This window comes from Vipera berus (genome assembly GCF_964194415.1).
Source record: "Vipera berus genome assembly, chromosome: 1".
In the NCBI taxonomy this organism is placed as follows: domain Eukaryota; kingdom Metazoa; phylum Chordata; class Lepidosauria; order Squamata; family Viperidae; genus Vipera; species Vipera berus.
The window spans coordinates 321,307,262-321,324,865 of NC_138202.1; the positions used below are offsets into that span (position 1 = coordinate 321,307,262).

Consider the following 17,604-nt stretch of genomic DNA (forward strand, 5'->3'; position numbering starts at 1 on the left):
GATGTCTCTTAGAGATGATATGCAAGTATAGCTTTCTACAAGATGCTTCATTCACTTAGATTTAGAAAGTACTCACTTTGAACTTTTATCTTATTTTTTAGAATCCAAACAGTTCTGAATTACAACCCACCACTTGTGGGGGACAAGAGAATATGTAAGTAATCAGTGTTTTAGGAATACAGTGTTCAGTGATTATAGGTAAATTCATAATTTCACCATTAGTTCATTTGTCTAATCCAGATCTGGTATGTGTGAGAGGACATTTTGCCCATATGTATTTATTCTTTGAATCTAGGAGAACAGTCCCAATGTTTTCACTGACTTTTAGCTGAAGAAAACAAAGAGGTCCAAAGAAATTAAGGTTCTTTTTAAACTCTAACCCCTCTTATAGACACCACTGAATAAGAATTATTTTATTCGTTATTGCACCCACTTTGAATTATCCCCCCCCCCAAAAAAAAAATCTTATACCTGCTCAAATTTTTAATCTTCCCTAAGAAGCATACTAAGCATATTGCCTGTACCATTTTTAATCATGAGAAAATTACTGGTCCAAATCAATAAATTTATTATGTGAATGGGGTTTGGGGCCTTGATTTCCCAAGGCTTATGTCCTGTGATCTAACTACTGAATCTTTTAATAGCAAGAAGCATTTTTCAAAATATTTGTATTACTTTATTGATTGGATAGAACATTGCTTGGGCTTAAGCATAATTGCTTGGTGTGTTGTTTCTGGTTCTTCTGTAAAAGGCCCTAAATTCTTTTTTGTCCCTAGGGAAAAACCCAAGTACATCACCACCATTTCCAAGTCAGAAGTTGTACCAATACCATCAAGTCATGCTGCCTTTGAGCAGAAGTCAATGTATGTCAAAACACTTCTTGATTGTGAAGGTTCTGAGCTGTGTTTTGAAGAAGTGAGAGCCAAAGCATATTTGAAGAAGGCAGAATGTTTGAAAAGGCAAAAGGAATTGGGTAATTACTTCAGTTTAACCTAGCTTCATGAGATCAAAACATGGAACATAATACTTTTAATGCTTCTACATGTGCTAAGCCAAGATTGGATTTAAATGGCTTTTGTGGAAATAAGGTTTCAGTCAGTGCTGTATAGGTATAGGCCTTTGTTTAGTAACCATTCAAAGTTACAGCGGCACTGAAAAAAAGTGACTTGTTTTTCACACTTATGATTGTTGTAGCATTGTCATGGTTACATGATCAAAATTAGGGCACCTAGCAACCGAAATGTGTATATTTTATTTATTTATTTAATTGGATTTATATACCGCCCTTTCCCGAAGGACTCAGGGCGGTTTACAGGGTATTTAAAACAAGAAATACAAAAGTTAAAAACAATTTAAAAAATTACATCAATCCCTGAAAAAGTAAAAAACCCAAATTAAAATTAAAATTCTCAGCCTGGGCCAGAGAGCTTGAAGAGCCAGGTCTTCAGGTCCCGGCGGAATGAACGGAGGTTGGGGGCAGTCCTGAGCTCCACGGGCAGCTGGTTCCAGAGGGCAGGCGCACCCACAGAGAAGGCCCTCCCCCTGGGTGTTATCCGCCGGCAATCTTTTACCAGCGGCACCCTGAGAAGACCCTCCAAGTGGGAGCGCACTGGACGAAGGGAACTTGATGCCGGCAGCAGGTGTTCCCTCAGATATCCCAGACCCAAGCCATTTAGGGGTTTATAGGTGATCATGTGATCACCATTTGTAACCTTCCCAGGCAGCTTCCAAGAAGCAAAGTCAATGGGGGAAACCAGATTCACATGATTCACTTATCAACTGCAATAATTCACTTAACCAGTGTGGCAAGCAAAAGAGGTTGTAAAATGGAGCAAATTCATTGAACAAATTTCTTGCTTAGCAATAACAATTTTGGGCTCAATTGTGATAGAAAGTCGAGGAATACCTGTAGATGAGCAAAGCATTTCCTGATTTGGTTTCCTTTTTCACTGCTTTTGTTTTCTATGCCTGTTGAGCAACTTAAGATATGAATATAAACCAGGAATAAGTGAAGATGCATTGGAAAACAAGTGATGAAATCAGTAGAGTAACGCATCATAGCTTTGTTCCTAAAAACAAGCCATGGAAATTTCTCAGACTGTTCATTTCTCCCTTACTCAAGACACTCATAAATAACATTATGACTTAGGTTATCTGCAGCCAGGTCTTACCTATTCCAGTGAGAATAAAGTCATCATAACTGATTTCAGTAGGGTGTAAATGCGAGTAAATTAGCCCAAATCCATCCTACATGCATTCATACCCTTTTAACTGTGGTAGGCTAAGATCTCATGCCACACACAAGGGAGATGACATTCTGGTCTGTGAAAGGTAGCACAAATATAAGACCATACATTACTTGTGTCCCAAATATGCCAGATATGGCAGTCTGCAACAGCTACCTTATAATCTGCTACATTCCTGAATTTGGCACTGCCAATGATCAGTGCTCAAAAGTTTTCTGCATTCAACTTTGTTAGAATAAACGCATATTCAAAAACTGCATCTGAATGCTATAGTTGGAGATAGCTTGGTCAGCATAGTGCAGTGGAATTTTTACTGAATTCCACCGTAAAGTTAAACAATATTTTGCCCCTATTCTTGTACACAAAATAAGTAAGGAAATGGAACTATTTCCTTTTTGTAATTAGGGAAAAAAATCTAGCTTTTAGCTAAACTATCAACTATGTTTCTCAGAGAATCTGTATCCTATATTTTTCCTTGTTGAAGTCTTTTCTTTATATAGGAGAATGTTCTGTGCTGTCATAGTAACACAGCAATCAGGATTACTGCTCCAAATGCAGTGCAGTGTAGATTAATTATGTTGAAGGCATTGGTCATGTATTTTGTCATTCCTAAAACCTGTTTTTATTGCTTTACCCACGGATAAATATGTTGCTGCGGATGGACAAATGGGTGAAAATTAATAAACCGACACATTTCAGGGTATTGAAAACAAATGTTATTTGACATTCTGTTGTATTTTCCTGCCTTGATGGGGTGGTGAGGGTCAGAGTTACTAAAAATATACCAGCTTTTAATGTTAAAGGAGAGGAGAGAATTATTTTAACAATATAGTTAATGCATGGGTTTTGATACTTTCAGAGAATGAAGACAATGAGTTAATGAAAAAGAAAGAAAGTGACCTCCTTGAGCTACAGAAACTGCAGCAGAAATTGGACCAGCTCTCTCAATCCTCATCTTCATGCCAGAAAGATGCATTACAGCCAATTGCTCACCACTCCTTGCTAAGCTCGACAGGGGTATATTTGCAATATGATTTATTAGTATGCATGTGGGGGTGCTATAAATTGGTCTTCTCCAGCTGGTACTTCCCAGGTTGGAACTACGGTTCTTATCATCCAGAGATAACATGGATGAACAAAAGCTCCCAGCTCTTCTCATCATTGGCCATAGTGGCTAAGGCTGCTGTGAGATGCAATCCAGCAACATCTGGACAAAATGCTCCTGGAATACTTGGATTGAAAAAAGACCTTGCCCTAGTATCTACCTATATCCCTCTATGAAGAATGATCAAGAATGTCTACTTCATAATATCCACTCATAAGCAGAATTTTAACTGTAAGGGTTTCAGAAGCTCTTCTAGAACTATCTAACTCCAAATCTATATATATGTACTTTACCTGTACAAAGTAATTTTCCTGCTATTTAGTGAACATATGCAACTACAGTAGTTCCTCTAGGTAAAATACTCTTAACTGAATAATACTACCTTCCCAAGATATTCCTGTTTAAGTAGAAAAGCTGGGTTAGAATCTTGGATCTTCTTTATCAAATAGTTCTTTTTATGAATGAAATAAGGCTGTTCCTTTAATTCAATAAAATCAGTAGGGTTTTCTATTTGAAGCGTAATTTAATTAAAATGTGTGCCAAAATTTGTTATTTTTATAATATAATGAAACACTTTTCCGAACTACACCTTCAATATAGGAAGGAATTCACATTTGAATTAGTAAAACCTTTTTTCAATCCCTTTCAATTTTAATGCAACTTTCCTCAATCTGGAGGCCTACAGATCTGTTTGACTGTTGTGAAACTAGAATGGGCTGGAGTTATAGTACAATATAGCAAGTAAGTTGTAAAATATTGATAAAGTATGTTATGCATGCAAGTATAGTTAGTGTTTCTAAAAAATAAAGGTGTTGCAGATAAGTTACCAACATTTCTCTATGAGTATATTAGAGCAGGGATCTCCAACCTCGGCTGTGGACGGCTACTGGGCCATAGACTGTTGGGAACCAGGCTGCCGAAGAGACGGGCGAGCACTTGAAGCTTCATTTATGTATGCACAGGATTTAGGTTGCAATTGCGAAACCATTCCCCTGCCGCCGAAGCTGCTGCCACCACTGATCCATAGAATCAAAAAGGTTGGGGACCCCTGCATTAGAGCATGGAAACCAGTAAATGATTAAGTATACAGATGACAAGAAATCACTTAAAAATACAAGTATACAAATTTATATTTTGTTCTTCATTTAATAAGGGTGATCAGTGTGTACAAATGAGAACTGCACAGTGTTGGCCAGAATGGATAGCTTCTTCTGTAACTCAGAGTGCTCCGAACTTGGGAACAGAACATCAAAGTTTATCAGGAGATGCTTTAACTTCACAGCCTATTGGAAATCACCTACAAAGATCTGCTTTTGGGGAGACTGGAGTGTCTTCAACTTCTTTGGCAATGATGAGCTATGTGGCCAATACTGATGAAACTCTCGGGCAACAGTCAGTATTTAATCCTCCAATGACAGCTGTAAGTGAGAAAGCTGCATTTGAAACTCACCCTGATTTTGAAGAGCATGCAGATAGTCTGCGTAGACTTCAAGTCAGCAGTAATGATTCTGTCCAGCCACCTCAGAAGTATGCTATCTTCCATAATTGCCGTGATGGAGAAATGTAAGTAAAAGTTTAGATTTCTCAGGTTCAGCTGGTTTTTTTTTAATCCAAGAATGAACCCTGTGGATAAATGGGAACCAGATTTATTACATCTTATGGTTGATGTATTGGTTGAATTCATATATCATTTGAACATATATGGTTTGATTAATTTTTGTTATATATAAATCTAGCTATTGGAATTTGTAGTTTATAACTTAGGTTACTGGTAAACCAAATCACCATAACTTGTTCAACAAACCATGGTTAAACAAGCCATAATTTAATATGTGCAGTGCTGCTACTGGGGATGTTTAGATAAACATATATTAATGAGCTGGGATAGGAATGAACTGTTGATCTCTGATGTTTGTATTCCTAAGATCTTAATTAGTCAAAATTAGTATTAGCAACAATCTCTGATGCACGTGAACCTGTTCTGCACTATATGCCACTACGTATATGCGCTAGGAGAAATGTATGAATAAGATTTACTCTTTGAATAATTATGAGGATATTTGAAATCCAATTTTAAGCACAGTGTTAAAAATATTGAAATATTAAAATTTAAGTCTTCCGAGCTGGCATGTAGACATTTGTTTGTTTAAACTATAGGCCACCTGACTCCTAAACAATTTTGGGTAGCTTGCAACTAACTAAAACTAAAAGAAAAGCAGCCAACTAGAAGAGTACAATACCAAACAACAAAACCTCCAAAACCAATTGGGTCAAAATAAAACAAGCAAAACAAAAAGAATCCCTAGGGCCAAAGATTCTTTTGGTGTCAGCAGATGATTAACAGGTCTTCTGGAGCTTGTATCCCAAGGTGCATTGATAAAAGTCAATCTGTGTAGTGGGATTGGATTTTATGTAATGCAGAACTACAACCACTCCCACCATCCATAATAGTATCTTATTTGTGGACAGCCATTACACATTCTTTAAACAAGTGTTCTCTCTCTCTCTCTCTCTCTCCCTCCCTCCCTCCCTCTCCCTCTCCATGTATGTATATATATATATATATATATATAGGTCAGTACAATTTTTGTTCTTATAATAATTAGAAGCAGATTAATGTGGGAAAATTTATATGATTTTTCTGGGCAGGCACATAGATCCTTCAAATTGGAAAGAGCGGCATTCCCTGGAAATGAGAGACGGTAATATATTTTCTGGCTGTCTTAATATTCTGTGAGTGCTCTAATGGGTTACTAATCCATACGTAAGGAGATTGTACAAGGTATAATTGTTTCTACATTAGTCTTCTGCAGCCTGTATGTAGTCTGAGATCTAAAAACGGTCAAGATCTTTGAAGCACAGTGTCATGGGGTTAGAAGGGTTCTTACAAAACTTACAGTCCAAACCTCTGCCCAAAAGCAGAAATCTTTATAACATCTCAGGCAAAAAACTACCCAACCTTTGTCTGAGGATGCACATCAAGGATGAAACCTGGATTCCAGAAGGCAGGCTGTCTTGCTTTTTATTTATTTAAGAAACATACATGACCAAATCTCATATTCTAAGCCACAGGTCTGCAACCCGCGGCTTTAGAGCCGCATGTGGCTCTTTCAGCCATCTCCTGCGGCTCCCAGTCCTCTGCCATGTGCAGTCCAAAAAAAAAATGGGACTAAAAAAGTTCAACCAATCAATTCAAATATGCAGGGTAGGTGCATATCTCACCTTGGCTCCACTCCAGTCAAACCCTGTTCGTCACATGTGTGCATGTACGCGCATGCGCACACATTTTTTGCGGCTCCCAGTTTTTCCTTTTGTGAGGGATCCGGTTCCGAGTGGCTCTTTCACTGTTTCAGGTTGCTGACCCCTGTTCTAAGCAGTTTAAAGCAACCAGTAAAAACAAGGCCCCAGACCAATAATTCTATTAGTCTCCTGAATCAGTCTCCATTCTAACCCAGCACCTGAAGGACAAGAGCCAGGTCTGGAAAACTAAAAGGCTAGGAACCCCATGGATCTCAGGTAAGAGCCTATTCCAGGGCTCAGCAACCTGAAACAGTGAAAGAGCCACTCGGAACCGGTTCCCTCACAAAAGGAAAAACTGGGAGCCGCAAAAAATGTGTGTGCATGCGCGTACATGCGCGCATGTGCAGAACAGGGTTTGATTGAAGAGTGGAGACAAGGCGAGATATGCACCTACCCTGCATATTTGAATTGATTGGTTGAACTTTTTTAGTCCCACTTTTTTTTTCTGGACTGCACATGGCAGAGGACTGGGAGCCGCAGGAGATGGCTGAAAGAGCTGCATGTGGCTCCGGAGCCACGGGTTGCAGACCTGTGGCCTATTCTAATGTGCTGAGGCAGTTACAGAAAAGGCATATCTTCAAGGTCCAAAGAGATGATGGAATTTAAGGGAAGGGCCCACCTACCCTATGTGACGTAGTGGGATAGGAAGATGAATAACTCAGACCTTTGGGATGTAGGGCTTCAAAGATGATAACCACTATGTCGAATTATGATGGAAATTCTGGTCACCATTATGGTTGTAAATTGAGGACTATTTGTACAACTTAAATACTTCATCAGTTTTGGGAGCTATCTTTTTTTTTAAAAGGAGATGAGGTATCAATCTAAAATTCAATTTTTTTAAAAAAAACACCTCTTTCTTCCTTTGTTACTATTGCATTAAATATGCATTAGCTATTATAAGAATAATCTGTAACAGTTCCTATAAGTTTAAACCTCTTGTGTGCTTCTGTCAAATTCTCATATTGCCTTTTTGGTACTAGATAACAGAAATACGTCAGGCTTTTTTGATCAACGTCATACGACTCTAAATGCATCAAGCATAATACAAGCAACCCCATCTAAAGTACAGCCTTCTCCTACTGTTCACACAAAAGAAGCCTTGGGTAAGTATAAAGCCAACTGAGGAACATTTATTTTTATAGACTCTTATATTTAGTTTTATAGACTCTTTAACATTGATAAGTATACTTGAAGAGACCCTTTCAGGTAAATATGTAGCTGCTTTACAGTGTACACAATGGGATATCCAGGAAAAGAATTCTGGAAGTGGTGATTAGGTGGATTAGAAAGGGCACATACGTTTATAAATTTTTATACAATAGTTTCAGTAAAAGATGGCTGTACTTCATTGCAATATCCATAAATACAATTTGTGCCTGCGAGCAACTCATTCATAATTCACAACTAATATCAAGTCTTCAATTTACAGAATAATTGGGCCATAAATTTATCTTCCCAATGTTGAAGGACTAGTCTCACTAGACTCATAGCAATAAAATGACATGGAGAACCCACCTTTGCTATCCAGCAGTTTCCTAATATTACTAGCATGTCCATCTAATGTATATATTTCAAAAGAAAAGGAATGTCCAAAAACATTAAACCTTATCTCAAAGTCTAATATAAACAATTCTTCACGGAATTTAACAATATTAGAATATACATGTGTGATTTACTTTTCTTCTGTTTAAAAGCAAAACATTAAAAATAATTAGAAATGCAATTTCTTTAACCCAAAAAGCTCGCTTTCTTTCTTTCTTTCTTTCTTTCTTTTTCTTTCTTTCTTCTTTCTTTCTTTCTTTCTTTCTTTCTTTCTTTCTTTCTTTCTTTCTTTCTTTCTTTCTTTCTTTCTTCCTCTTATCAGAAAATGTAGCTAAGCATTTTGTTCTCCTACTTCGTATTTACTAACATCTGTTAGCCAGTACTGAGTTGCAAAAGAAAGGTTAGATTGGAAATGATAATTTTGTGTGCACTTTGTTAGTGTTCCATAGCTAACATACTAAGTAAATTTACTAAAGATGACAATGTCTATGTATATACATATACAGTAGTTTCAAAATATATCTTGATTGAACAAGGAAACTGATTATCCAACTAATAAAAAGCACACCTACAGTCCATAAATACATTTAAATAACCATGACAAAATTTCAATAAAAATGTGGGTTAATTAAGCAGTTTTTATAAAACAGTAACCATATATTTACTACATGAAAAATATGGTCTGTATTTTTCAGCAGGAAAAATAGGTTTAACTGGTAACCTATTTTTACCTTGCACATTACTTCCCCTGATTGCAGTTAAGACAGTTAAAATCTCCTTAAATAGAAAATGTCACTATAAAGTGAAATGGTGTGGCTAAAGAGGAAGACCTTGTTTCCTGAAAGGAAAAAGAGTGGGGCTGACAAGAATACGTTCCACCGAGTAGAAGCAATTAATTACAATTTTATGTTAACTCCTTGAATCACAATAATAATCTATATTATGCAGGAAAATCTGGAGTTACATGATTTATATGTAATCATTTGTCTCATCATTTCTCTTATCTCTTACTGCACTTTATTTTAGTACTGGCAGTACTCACAACTATCTATTTAACAATGGTGCAGAATTACAATGGGCTCGGACTGTCGCAAAACATTGCACCAACATCCCAACGTGATTGCACTCCGGGTGTTTGGCAACCTGTTCACACTTACAACAGGCTGCCAAGCACCCCAGATTCATGTGATCACAATCACATTATAGTTTAGGGCAGCATATGAGCTCAGCCTGCATGTAAACCTCCTGAGAACTACTCGGATTAAAACGCAAGCTTGGACTTGGGATTTTATGAATTGAAACCAATAGGTCAAAATACCACCAATGGTTTTGCCTTCCTAAGTGTTCTTAGATATTCTTTTTTTTTTACTTTACCTGTCCTTTACTTTGATTTTTTCTTTGACTTACCAAGGTTTCATCATGGATATGTTTCAAGTGACCTCTCTAAAAGATACCACTATACTTTCAGAAAATGAGGAAGACGATGTTGAGGCTTTCTTCAGAAAGAAAGGTAAATGTCATTGCCTACAAATGATAAATAGGTTTATCTTCTCATTTGTCTTCCTCAGTTTGGGAATCTCCAGATGGGTTGGGACTGTAGCTTTCATTATGCTGGCAGCATGGCTACTACGTGACATTGGAGAGTCCTCAACATTAAGTTGGAGCCCCAAGTTCTGCAAATGCTCAGGAATTTGTCTTGGATTATAAGATTTATTAGGCAGACATAACTGAACTAATCTCTGCCAAAGTGATTTCAAGATGCTAAAGCTAAACAATAGATGGGAGTTCTTTTTTTTCCTGCCTCATTATTGTTAAATTTATTCTGAGCTGTTTAAGGAGCTCCCTTGTGAGCTACAGAACAGATCCAATAAAGATACATCTCATATTAGCAAAAGTGAGGATTAATTTTAGGTATAGCTGAGGATTTTTTTTAATAAGTAGCAGTCAGATACCATAATATTACCAAAGGTATGTTTTTGTCTGTTTAGTTTCTTGTAGGGACAAACCTCACTTAATCAGAATATCTGTTTAGGTTTATATTTTGACATGAAGGATATTTATTTAGTTGCTGATTTCTTGTGCTTATATGCCATTCCATTCATATGCAATGGATTAGCTAACATTCCTTCATGCTCTACCAAAATTAAAAACAATGAAAAATGTAGAGGAGGAAACAGCAACAGGGAGGGTCATCCTTCATGGTACCTGATAGAAGCAGTTCTTAGGAGTAGAGTTCTGGTGGACGTCCTCCATTCCAGATCTTAGGGAGCATGCAGTTACTAATGGAAGAAGGTGGTCTTGAATATACCAGGCCCTGGTATATCATGCGGGGCATGGATATCCAACCATTTTGCTTGCCTGGGTTGCACTGAGTGAAGAGGAATTATCCTGGGTCGCATATAAAATATATAGTTAATGTATATGAATAATAAACTTCCTTTAATTTTTTTTATTATATCTTGTGGAGTCATATTACTAGCTGTCTAGGACCCATGCAGCCCTTGGGCTGCGGGTTGGACATGCTTGATATAGGGCTTTAAAGATCACAACAAACATTTGGATCCACCGCTATTGTTTGAATAACAGAGAGCAGCTGAGGTCAGGGAGTTTTACACCATTAGAACTTGTGTACCAGTTCAGATAATTCTTGTATCAGGAGATTCTCAGTTACCTATGTGACTTCAACTGCAGCTTGGTTTACAGCTTGTAGACCACTTGGAAGCTTCAGTGGGTTCAGCAGGCAATAGCTCCAACAGTTACAGGATATATACATTCTGCTTGTGTAACACTTCAGCCATAGGCAGGGAAAATGTAAGCCTATCACATCTTTCCTTTTCTGTTCTCCTTTTAGATCCAGGTGAGGCTGTCAGCATTAAGCCTAGTGTTCCTGCTGCATTACCTGCTTTTGCAATTTTTGAAGATGAGAATATGGAGTAAGTTGAAAATTGTCAGATAGCCTTGTAAAAAAAAGTCAGTATGCAATTACCACAAAGAATACTCTTTGTAATTGAGATTAGTTTGTATCAGATTGCCCTGTAAGCCTGTTTGTAAATTCTGCAATGAAAACTGTTACGAGCACATCTAGTATCCTTGTTGTTGAATGAAGATTTCCGTTTCTCATTAATCATTTTTATCTGTCCCCTTTTTCTTCACGTTCTTGCATCACAAGCTACGGAAAAAGTCATCTTTTGATTCTTGAAAGAGCTAATGTGTACTTGTCCTATAGTGTGTATTGTTACAGCTAGCTGATTTTGGCTGATCTTGAAAAACCTATGGAAGGACAAACAGTGATTGGATGGGAAATCCCACCTATACTACTTAGGAAACTGTGAGAATGTAGACTAGACTAAGAAGCTAAAAAAGAAAATCTTGAAAGGAGGCAATGGCAACTTACCATGTTATTGTGAAGAAAACAATATTCTTGTAATCAAGAATTTTGATTAGAATTTCCCTGTAATCACCAGTTATTTGCACAGGAATTTTGGGCAACCTGGGGAGCCCTCCAGATGTTTTGGGCAGCTCTTTAAATCTCTTATCTTTGGCTTGTGTTGGTACATGAGAATCCAAAACATCTTGAGGACTTGCATATTACTTATTCTTGACCTTATTAGATTTTGTTATAGCAGATCTGATATCCGGAAAATAATTGCTCTCATGGACAGTTAAATCTACTGTATGTAAAATGTTTCATTTGAAGAAAGACTCTGAATGTTCTTCCTGTAATTTTTAGGGTCGTGCAGTCAGTCCCAAAGTCAACATCTATCAGAGTATTTGGTGAACGTCCCACAGGCACTCTGACTGTTTCTAAACCAAGAGTAAGCAAATCGCATTTTAATTTTTTTGGTTTATATATTTAATCAAACAAATCAGAATTAGAAAAATAAAATATTGAAAAGAATAACAAAAAGGAAAAAATGCAAAACATACATTTTTGTATATATGTATGTATACATATACACGTATAAACACACAAACACATATCCAGGTAGCCTTCAACTTACAACTGTAATTGGAATTGATATATTGGTTGTTTGTCATGATAGTCATCAGTTGAGGTACCTCCGTAGCTGGGCACAATTTATTACTATTTGTTAAGCAAATCACTTGTTTATATTTCAGATCCATTCTCTTGAATGGAAACCAGCAAAAAATCCCAGAACCAGCAAAGAATGTCACAGATAGCAGTCACATGACTGGGGTGATGCAACCAGTTGCAAATGTGAACTGGTTGCCAAATGCCCAAATTGTAATCATCTGGTCATGGGCTAATTAGGGTCATAAATTTGTCTTTCCAGTTTGAAGAACTAATCCTGTGGCAATAAAAAAACATGGAGAATCCATTTCCAAGTCCAATAATTCATTCGTTCAATTTCTATAGCCCACCCAACTCAACCAAGTGATTCTGGGCAGCTTACACTTTAAAATTATAAAACAACTAAAACAATTTAAAAGCATTAAAACAATAAAAACTTTCACAAAAAAAGTACAAACTTCTGCTATGATGAGTAATTAACTACTGGTAAAGCCAAGTAACAAGAGTTCTTAATACATTCTGAACCCCAGGCTGAGATACATAGCCAGGTTTTTAAAGCTTTGTGAAAAGCCAACAGCATTGGGGGGTCATTCTAATCTCCAGTTACCATGTAGTAAGTATATAGTTCAAAAGAAATGTGTGCATTTGTAAATATTAAACTCCAAATCAGGTCAGTATAAGTAGTACTTCTTTCTAGGACATGATCATTTTAGGATATTACAAAAAATATATTTTAATGAAGCACTCTGGTGCATCTCATTCATTTTTTATATAAACAATACAGTTCAAAAAGTCCAAAATGTTATATCAAATAGAGTCCTTGGGAGTTTGGTTGTTTTCTTGCAGATGTTTCATTTCCCAACGAGATAACATCAGTGCTTGAAAGGAGTAATTTCCTCTCTGTTTGATCACTGCATATGTAGCTGTTGTTTGCTGGCAAGGAGGTGTCTTGATTTTTTTGTTTATTTTTTGACTGTTTGATTGTCTTTTGAATGATGTGTAGATGTTGTTTATTTCTATGTGCCTATTGATGACTGATTTGTTTGCCAGACTTCCAGAAATTTTCCAGTGCTTTTGCACTTAGGATGGTTACAGTTTCCCAGTTGAAATTAAGGTTAAGTCTCTCCATGTATTGTGAAATTAAGGAATTGTCATCGTATCTGTTGACTGCTAATTGATGTTCGTGGTTGTGCTCTGTTAGTCTTCTGCCTGTTTGTCTTACATAGTGGTTGCTACAATCCTAACATTGTATGTTGTACATGACTCCTGCTTTTCCTTCTGGGGCTGCTGGCTTTTTTGGTTTACTTAGGATGGTTTGAAGGGCTTTAGTTGGTTTGTGTGCTACAGTGATGCCATGTGGTTGTAATGGTCTGTGGTTGTTTCTCAGATGTTTTGATGTACGGCAGTATTATGCTATATCATATAAGCCATAATCTGAGATTTAGCCAGGTTTTTGATATTAAGGTGAAAATCTTACTCCATTGTTCTGACAGAACTGAGGTCTCCCAATTTCTTATTCCAGTGTTTCTCAGTCTTAGTAGCCATATTAAAATGAGTTGACTTCAACTCTAGAATTCCCCAGCCAGCGACAAAACATTCAAAAAGAAAAAAGAAATAGATACTTTTGATTTCTTTTGCAGCAAATATAAGCACACTTATAAAATTACCTTTTATGATTAGAGAAGAAAACTCACGCTCTTATATTATCCAGGTGTTTTTTTTCCTGATCACCAAAACTGCAAATCATAAATAATTTTTTTAGAGTTAATGCAAAAAGTCTACAAGGGGTTTCTAGTCAGATATTGTTTTTTCTTTAAGCAAAGAAATTAATTTAGCCATCTCTGCAAGTTCCACCATCTTCACCAACCATTCATTCCTCTGCTCTATCAAAGTTTTCCACTTCTGACCATATAGTAGTCTTGCTGCATGCACGCACGCACGCACACACGCACGCACACACACACATATACACACAATATAAAATAAGCCATATTTAGTGTTTAAAGAAAAGGGAAAAAAAATGATTGTTAGGCATATGGTGTTAGCCTTCAATGTTGGGTTGAAAATATATTAACCATGATGTTATGTCTTTAAGATGTTAATTGGCCAATGGGTGTGTAAGTGTTCTCATGGCCATAAGAAACGTAGCTTCTTTCTCTCTCTGAATTCACTGCTCTCTACTATTACTGTTTTTGCTCTGTTACCTGAACTGTGTATTGATCTCTGGACCAGTAAGAAGACTTTGTATTTTGGATTACTTCTTGGACTGTTGCTATTGTCAATGACCTGGACTGTTTATTTTTGACTGTGCATTTTTGTTCTTACACCACCTCAAAAGTAAACTGCTTTTTGCTTTTACAACTCAGTGTACTCTTGTGTTTACTGTGTGACTCTTGCTGCTCTCAGTACCCTTCCTTGTCTGTGCAACTCTTTGGTAGCACAAGGAGACCTCTGCACAACAAAATCTTTATCAATGATGATGATTTTGGTTTTCCCCTTTAGGATGAAAGCCAGCCAGCAGAGGGCCTGACCAGTGACTATACAGTATGGGCTAACCCATGTAACCAAACTTTTGCTCCAAGTCTGAAAAGCCCAGAAGATTTCGTTCAAGCTGCTCACCTTGCCTCCTCTACACCATTCAATACCATTTCAGGGCCTTTAGTCCAAGAGATGCAAGCTAAAGGTAAAATGTTGCATCAGGAAGTACCGTATATACTTGAGTATAAGCCGAATTTTTCAGCCCACTTTTTGGGCTGAAAAACTCCACTTCGGCTTATACTCCAGTCAACAAAAAAATTTTACCGAGAACTTGCGCGCGGCCGAGGCTTCGGTGCTTCCCTCCAGAGGAAGAAGGCGCTGGATGCGGCCGGCTCTGCGGGGAAGGGGGAGCGGCGGCGGGGGCGACGGAAAAGCCGCAAAAACGGTAGGAGAGATGCTGACTGGCGGCGGCCTCGGAGGAGGCGGAGGGGGAGGAGGGAGGGAAGGGTGACCGGGCGGGGGAGGGGGGGGTGAGCCAGAAGGAAAAGGGAAAGTCATCCCGCAGAGCGGTTGCGAAAAGAGGGAGGAGATAAGCCAGCCCGGTACCTGGATCCGCTTCCTGTGTCTCCTCCGCTCTGCCATGATGTCCCCGTTTTGGTCTCCTGGTGACGTGGGGCTGAGCCGGAAAAGGGGGAGGGGGAGACCGAGGGAGGGAGGAAAGAAGAGAGAGAGAGAGACGAGCCAGCGTCAGCCAGCGGGCTCACGCGGGGCAGCAAGCCATTAGGAGCCCTTGGGGAGGCAGCGCAGTCTGGCCGCTGGGCTTCCTTTCCCTCTTGTCCGCATCGCTGCAAGGAATTGCATTGTTTGGGGACGGCGACGCTCGCCCATTCACACGCTGTCCAAACGCTGGTCATTTGCTGCGGGGCTCCCGCTTGGAAGGGAAGGGAAGGGAAGATTTGTGAGGGGAAGATGCCCTATTGGGGTGGACATAAGGATCCTCCTCCTGAAAAATGTTACCCCAAGTATTCAAGCCAGTCTGTCCCAATAACCTGGGAAGCCTTTCCAAATCCCAGGCTGGTTGTAGTCAGGGTGACCTTCGCGCATCTGGAAGGCACCGAGAGAGCGTTTTTTGTTGAATTGGAGCCATGGGCTAGTTGTGGTTAAGGCACTTGTAGGCGAAGCAAATCACAAAAGCCCCCAAATCCTTCTAAATGCAGCCCACGGGCGAGCTTCCCAAGTTGTTTTAATTTAGTTTGCACGTGGCAATAGAAATAAGCTTTTTTCCTCCTCAGCGGATCGGTGCGGTGAAGAGGCTGGGCTTCCTTCGGGGGGCCTTTCATTCCTGTACAAGGGGGAAGGGGAACTCTCTGCTTTTGTGTGTGCGTGTGTGTGTGCGTGTGTGGCCCATCTGCAAAGCTGCCGAGGAAGGAGAAGTGGGATACTGGTTGGGTGGGGGAGCGGCAAAAGTGGGGGGGGGGAGAGAGAAACGGCTCCGCCTTTGGTTCCCCCTCCTAAAGCACAGGGGCGCTAGAGAAAGTTTGGAGTTGGGTAAGGAAGGGCAAAATTCAGGAAGAAAAGCGGGGCGGCGGGCAAACGGGAGACCTGTACAAGGGGGAAGGGGAACTCTCTGCTTTGTGTGTGTGTGTGTGTGTGTGGCCCATCTGCAAAGCTGCCGAGGAAGGAGAAGCGGGATACTGGTTGGGTGGAGGAGGCAGTGGCGGCGGCGGAGGCGGCCGCAGCACCGGCAGCCTTCCGCTTTTGCCGCTTTTGAGTGTGTGTGTGTGTGTGTGTGTGTGTGTGTGTGTGTGGCCCATCTGCAAAGCTGCCGAGGAAGGAGAAGTGGAGGAGGCAGTGGCGGCGGAGGCGGCCGCAGCACCGGCAGCCTTCCGCTTTTGCGTGTGTGTGTGTGTGTGTGTGTGTGTGTGTCCCATCTGCAAAGCTGCCGAGGAAGGAGACACACAAAGACACACAAAAGTGGCAAAAGCGGAAGGCTGCCGGTGCTGCGGCCGCCTCCGCCGCCGCCACTGCCTCCTCCATTTCTCCTTCCTCGGCAGCTTTGCAGATGGGCCACACACACACACGCACACACAAAAGCGGCAAAAGCGGAAGGCTGCCGGTGCTGCGGCCGCCTCCGCCGCCGCCACTGCCTCCTCCACCCAACCAGTATCCCGCTTCTCCTTCCTCGGCAGCTTTGCAGATGGGACACACACACACACACACACGCACGCACGCACGCACAAAAGCAGAGAGTTCCCCTTCCCCCTTGTACAGGTCTCCCGTTCACCCGCCGCCCCGCTTTTCTTCCTGAATTTTGCGCTTCCTTACCCAACTCCAAACTTTCTCTAGCGCCCCTGTGCTTTAGGAGGGGGAACCAAAGGCGGAGCCGTTTCTCCCCCCCCCCGCTTTTGCCGCTCCCCCCCCAACCAGTATCCTGCTTCTCCTTCCTCGGCAGTTTTGCAGATGGGACACACACACACACACACACACACGCACGCACAAAAGCAGAGAGTTCCCCTTCCCCCTTGTACAGGTCTCCCGTTCGCCTGCCGCCCCGCTTTTCTTCCTGAATTTTGCGCTTCCTTACCCAACTCCAAACTTTCTCTAGCGCCCCTGTGCTTTAGGAGGGGGAACCAAAGGCGGAGCCGTTTCTCCCCCCCCCCCCCCGCTTTTGCCGCTCCCCCCCCAACCAGTATCCTGCTTCTCCTTCCTCGGCAGTTTTGCAGATGGGACACACACACACACACACACACACACACACACACAAAAGCGGCAAAAGCGGGGGGGGGGGAGAAAGAAATGCCTTGTTCTCTCGTCTCAGCGGAGACTTGTTTCGGGGGATCCAGGCTCTGTCACCCCCTTCTCTCAGCTGGGCAGCTGACAGAAAGGGGCGGCAGAAG

General features: G+C 40.3%; 1 protein-coding gene across 1 annotated transcript in view; it reads left to right on the forward strand.

The window, feature by feature from the left end:
• BUB1 (BUB1 mitotic checkpoint serine/threonine kinase) overlaps positions 1–17,604 on the forward strand; it is a gene marked incomplete at its 5' end in the record, with an annotated part of 46,135 nt that overhangs the window by 17,560 nt on the left and 10,971 nt on the right. The window contains 10 exons of the mRNA XM_081314838.1: positions 102–154; positions 777–973; positions 3,106–3,263; positions 4,505–4,914; positions 6,001–6,053; positions 7,635–7,757; positions 9,608–9,706; positions 11,048–11,129; positions 11,927–12,011; positions 14,732–14,912. Coding sequence (XP_081170964.1) covers positions 102–154; positions 777–973; positions 3,106–3,263; positions 4,505–4,914; positions 6,001–6,053; positions 7,635–7,757; positions 9,608–9,706; positions 11,048–11,129; positions 11,927–12,011; positions 14,732–14,912 — 1,441 coding nt within the window. The remainder of the gene's footprint in view (positions 1–101; positions 155–776; positions 974–3,105; positions 3,264–4,504; positions 4,915–6,000; positions 6,054–7,634; positions 7,758–9,607; positions 9,707–11,047; positions 11,130–11,926; positions 12,012–14,731; positions 14,913–17,604) is intronic.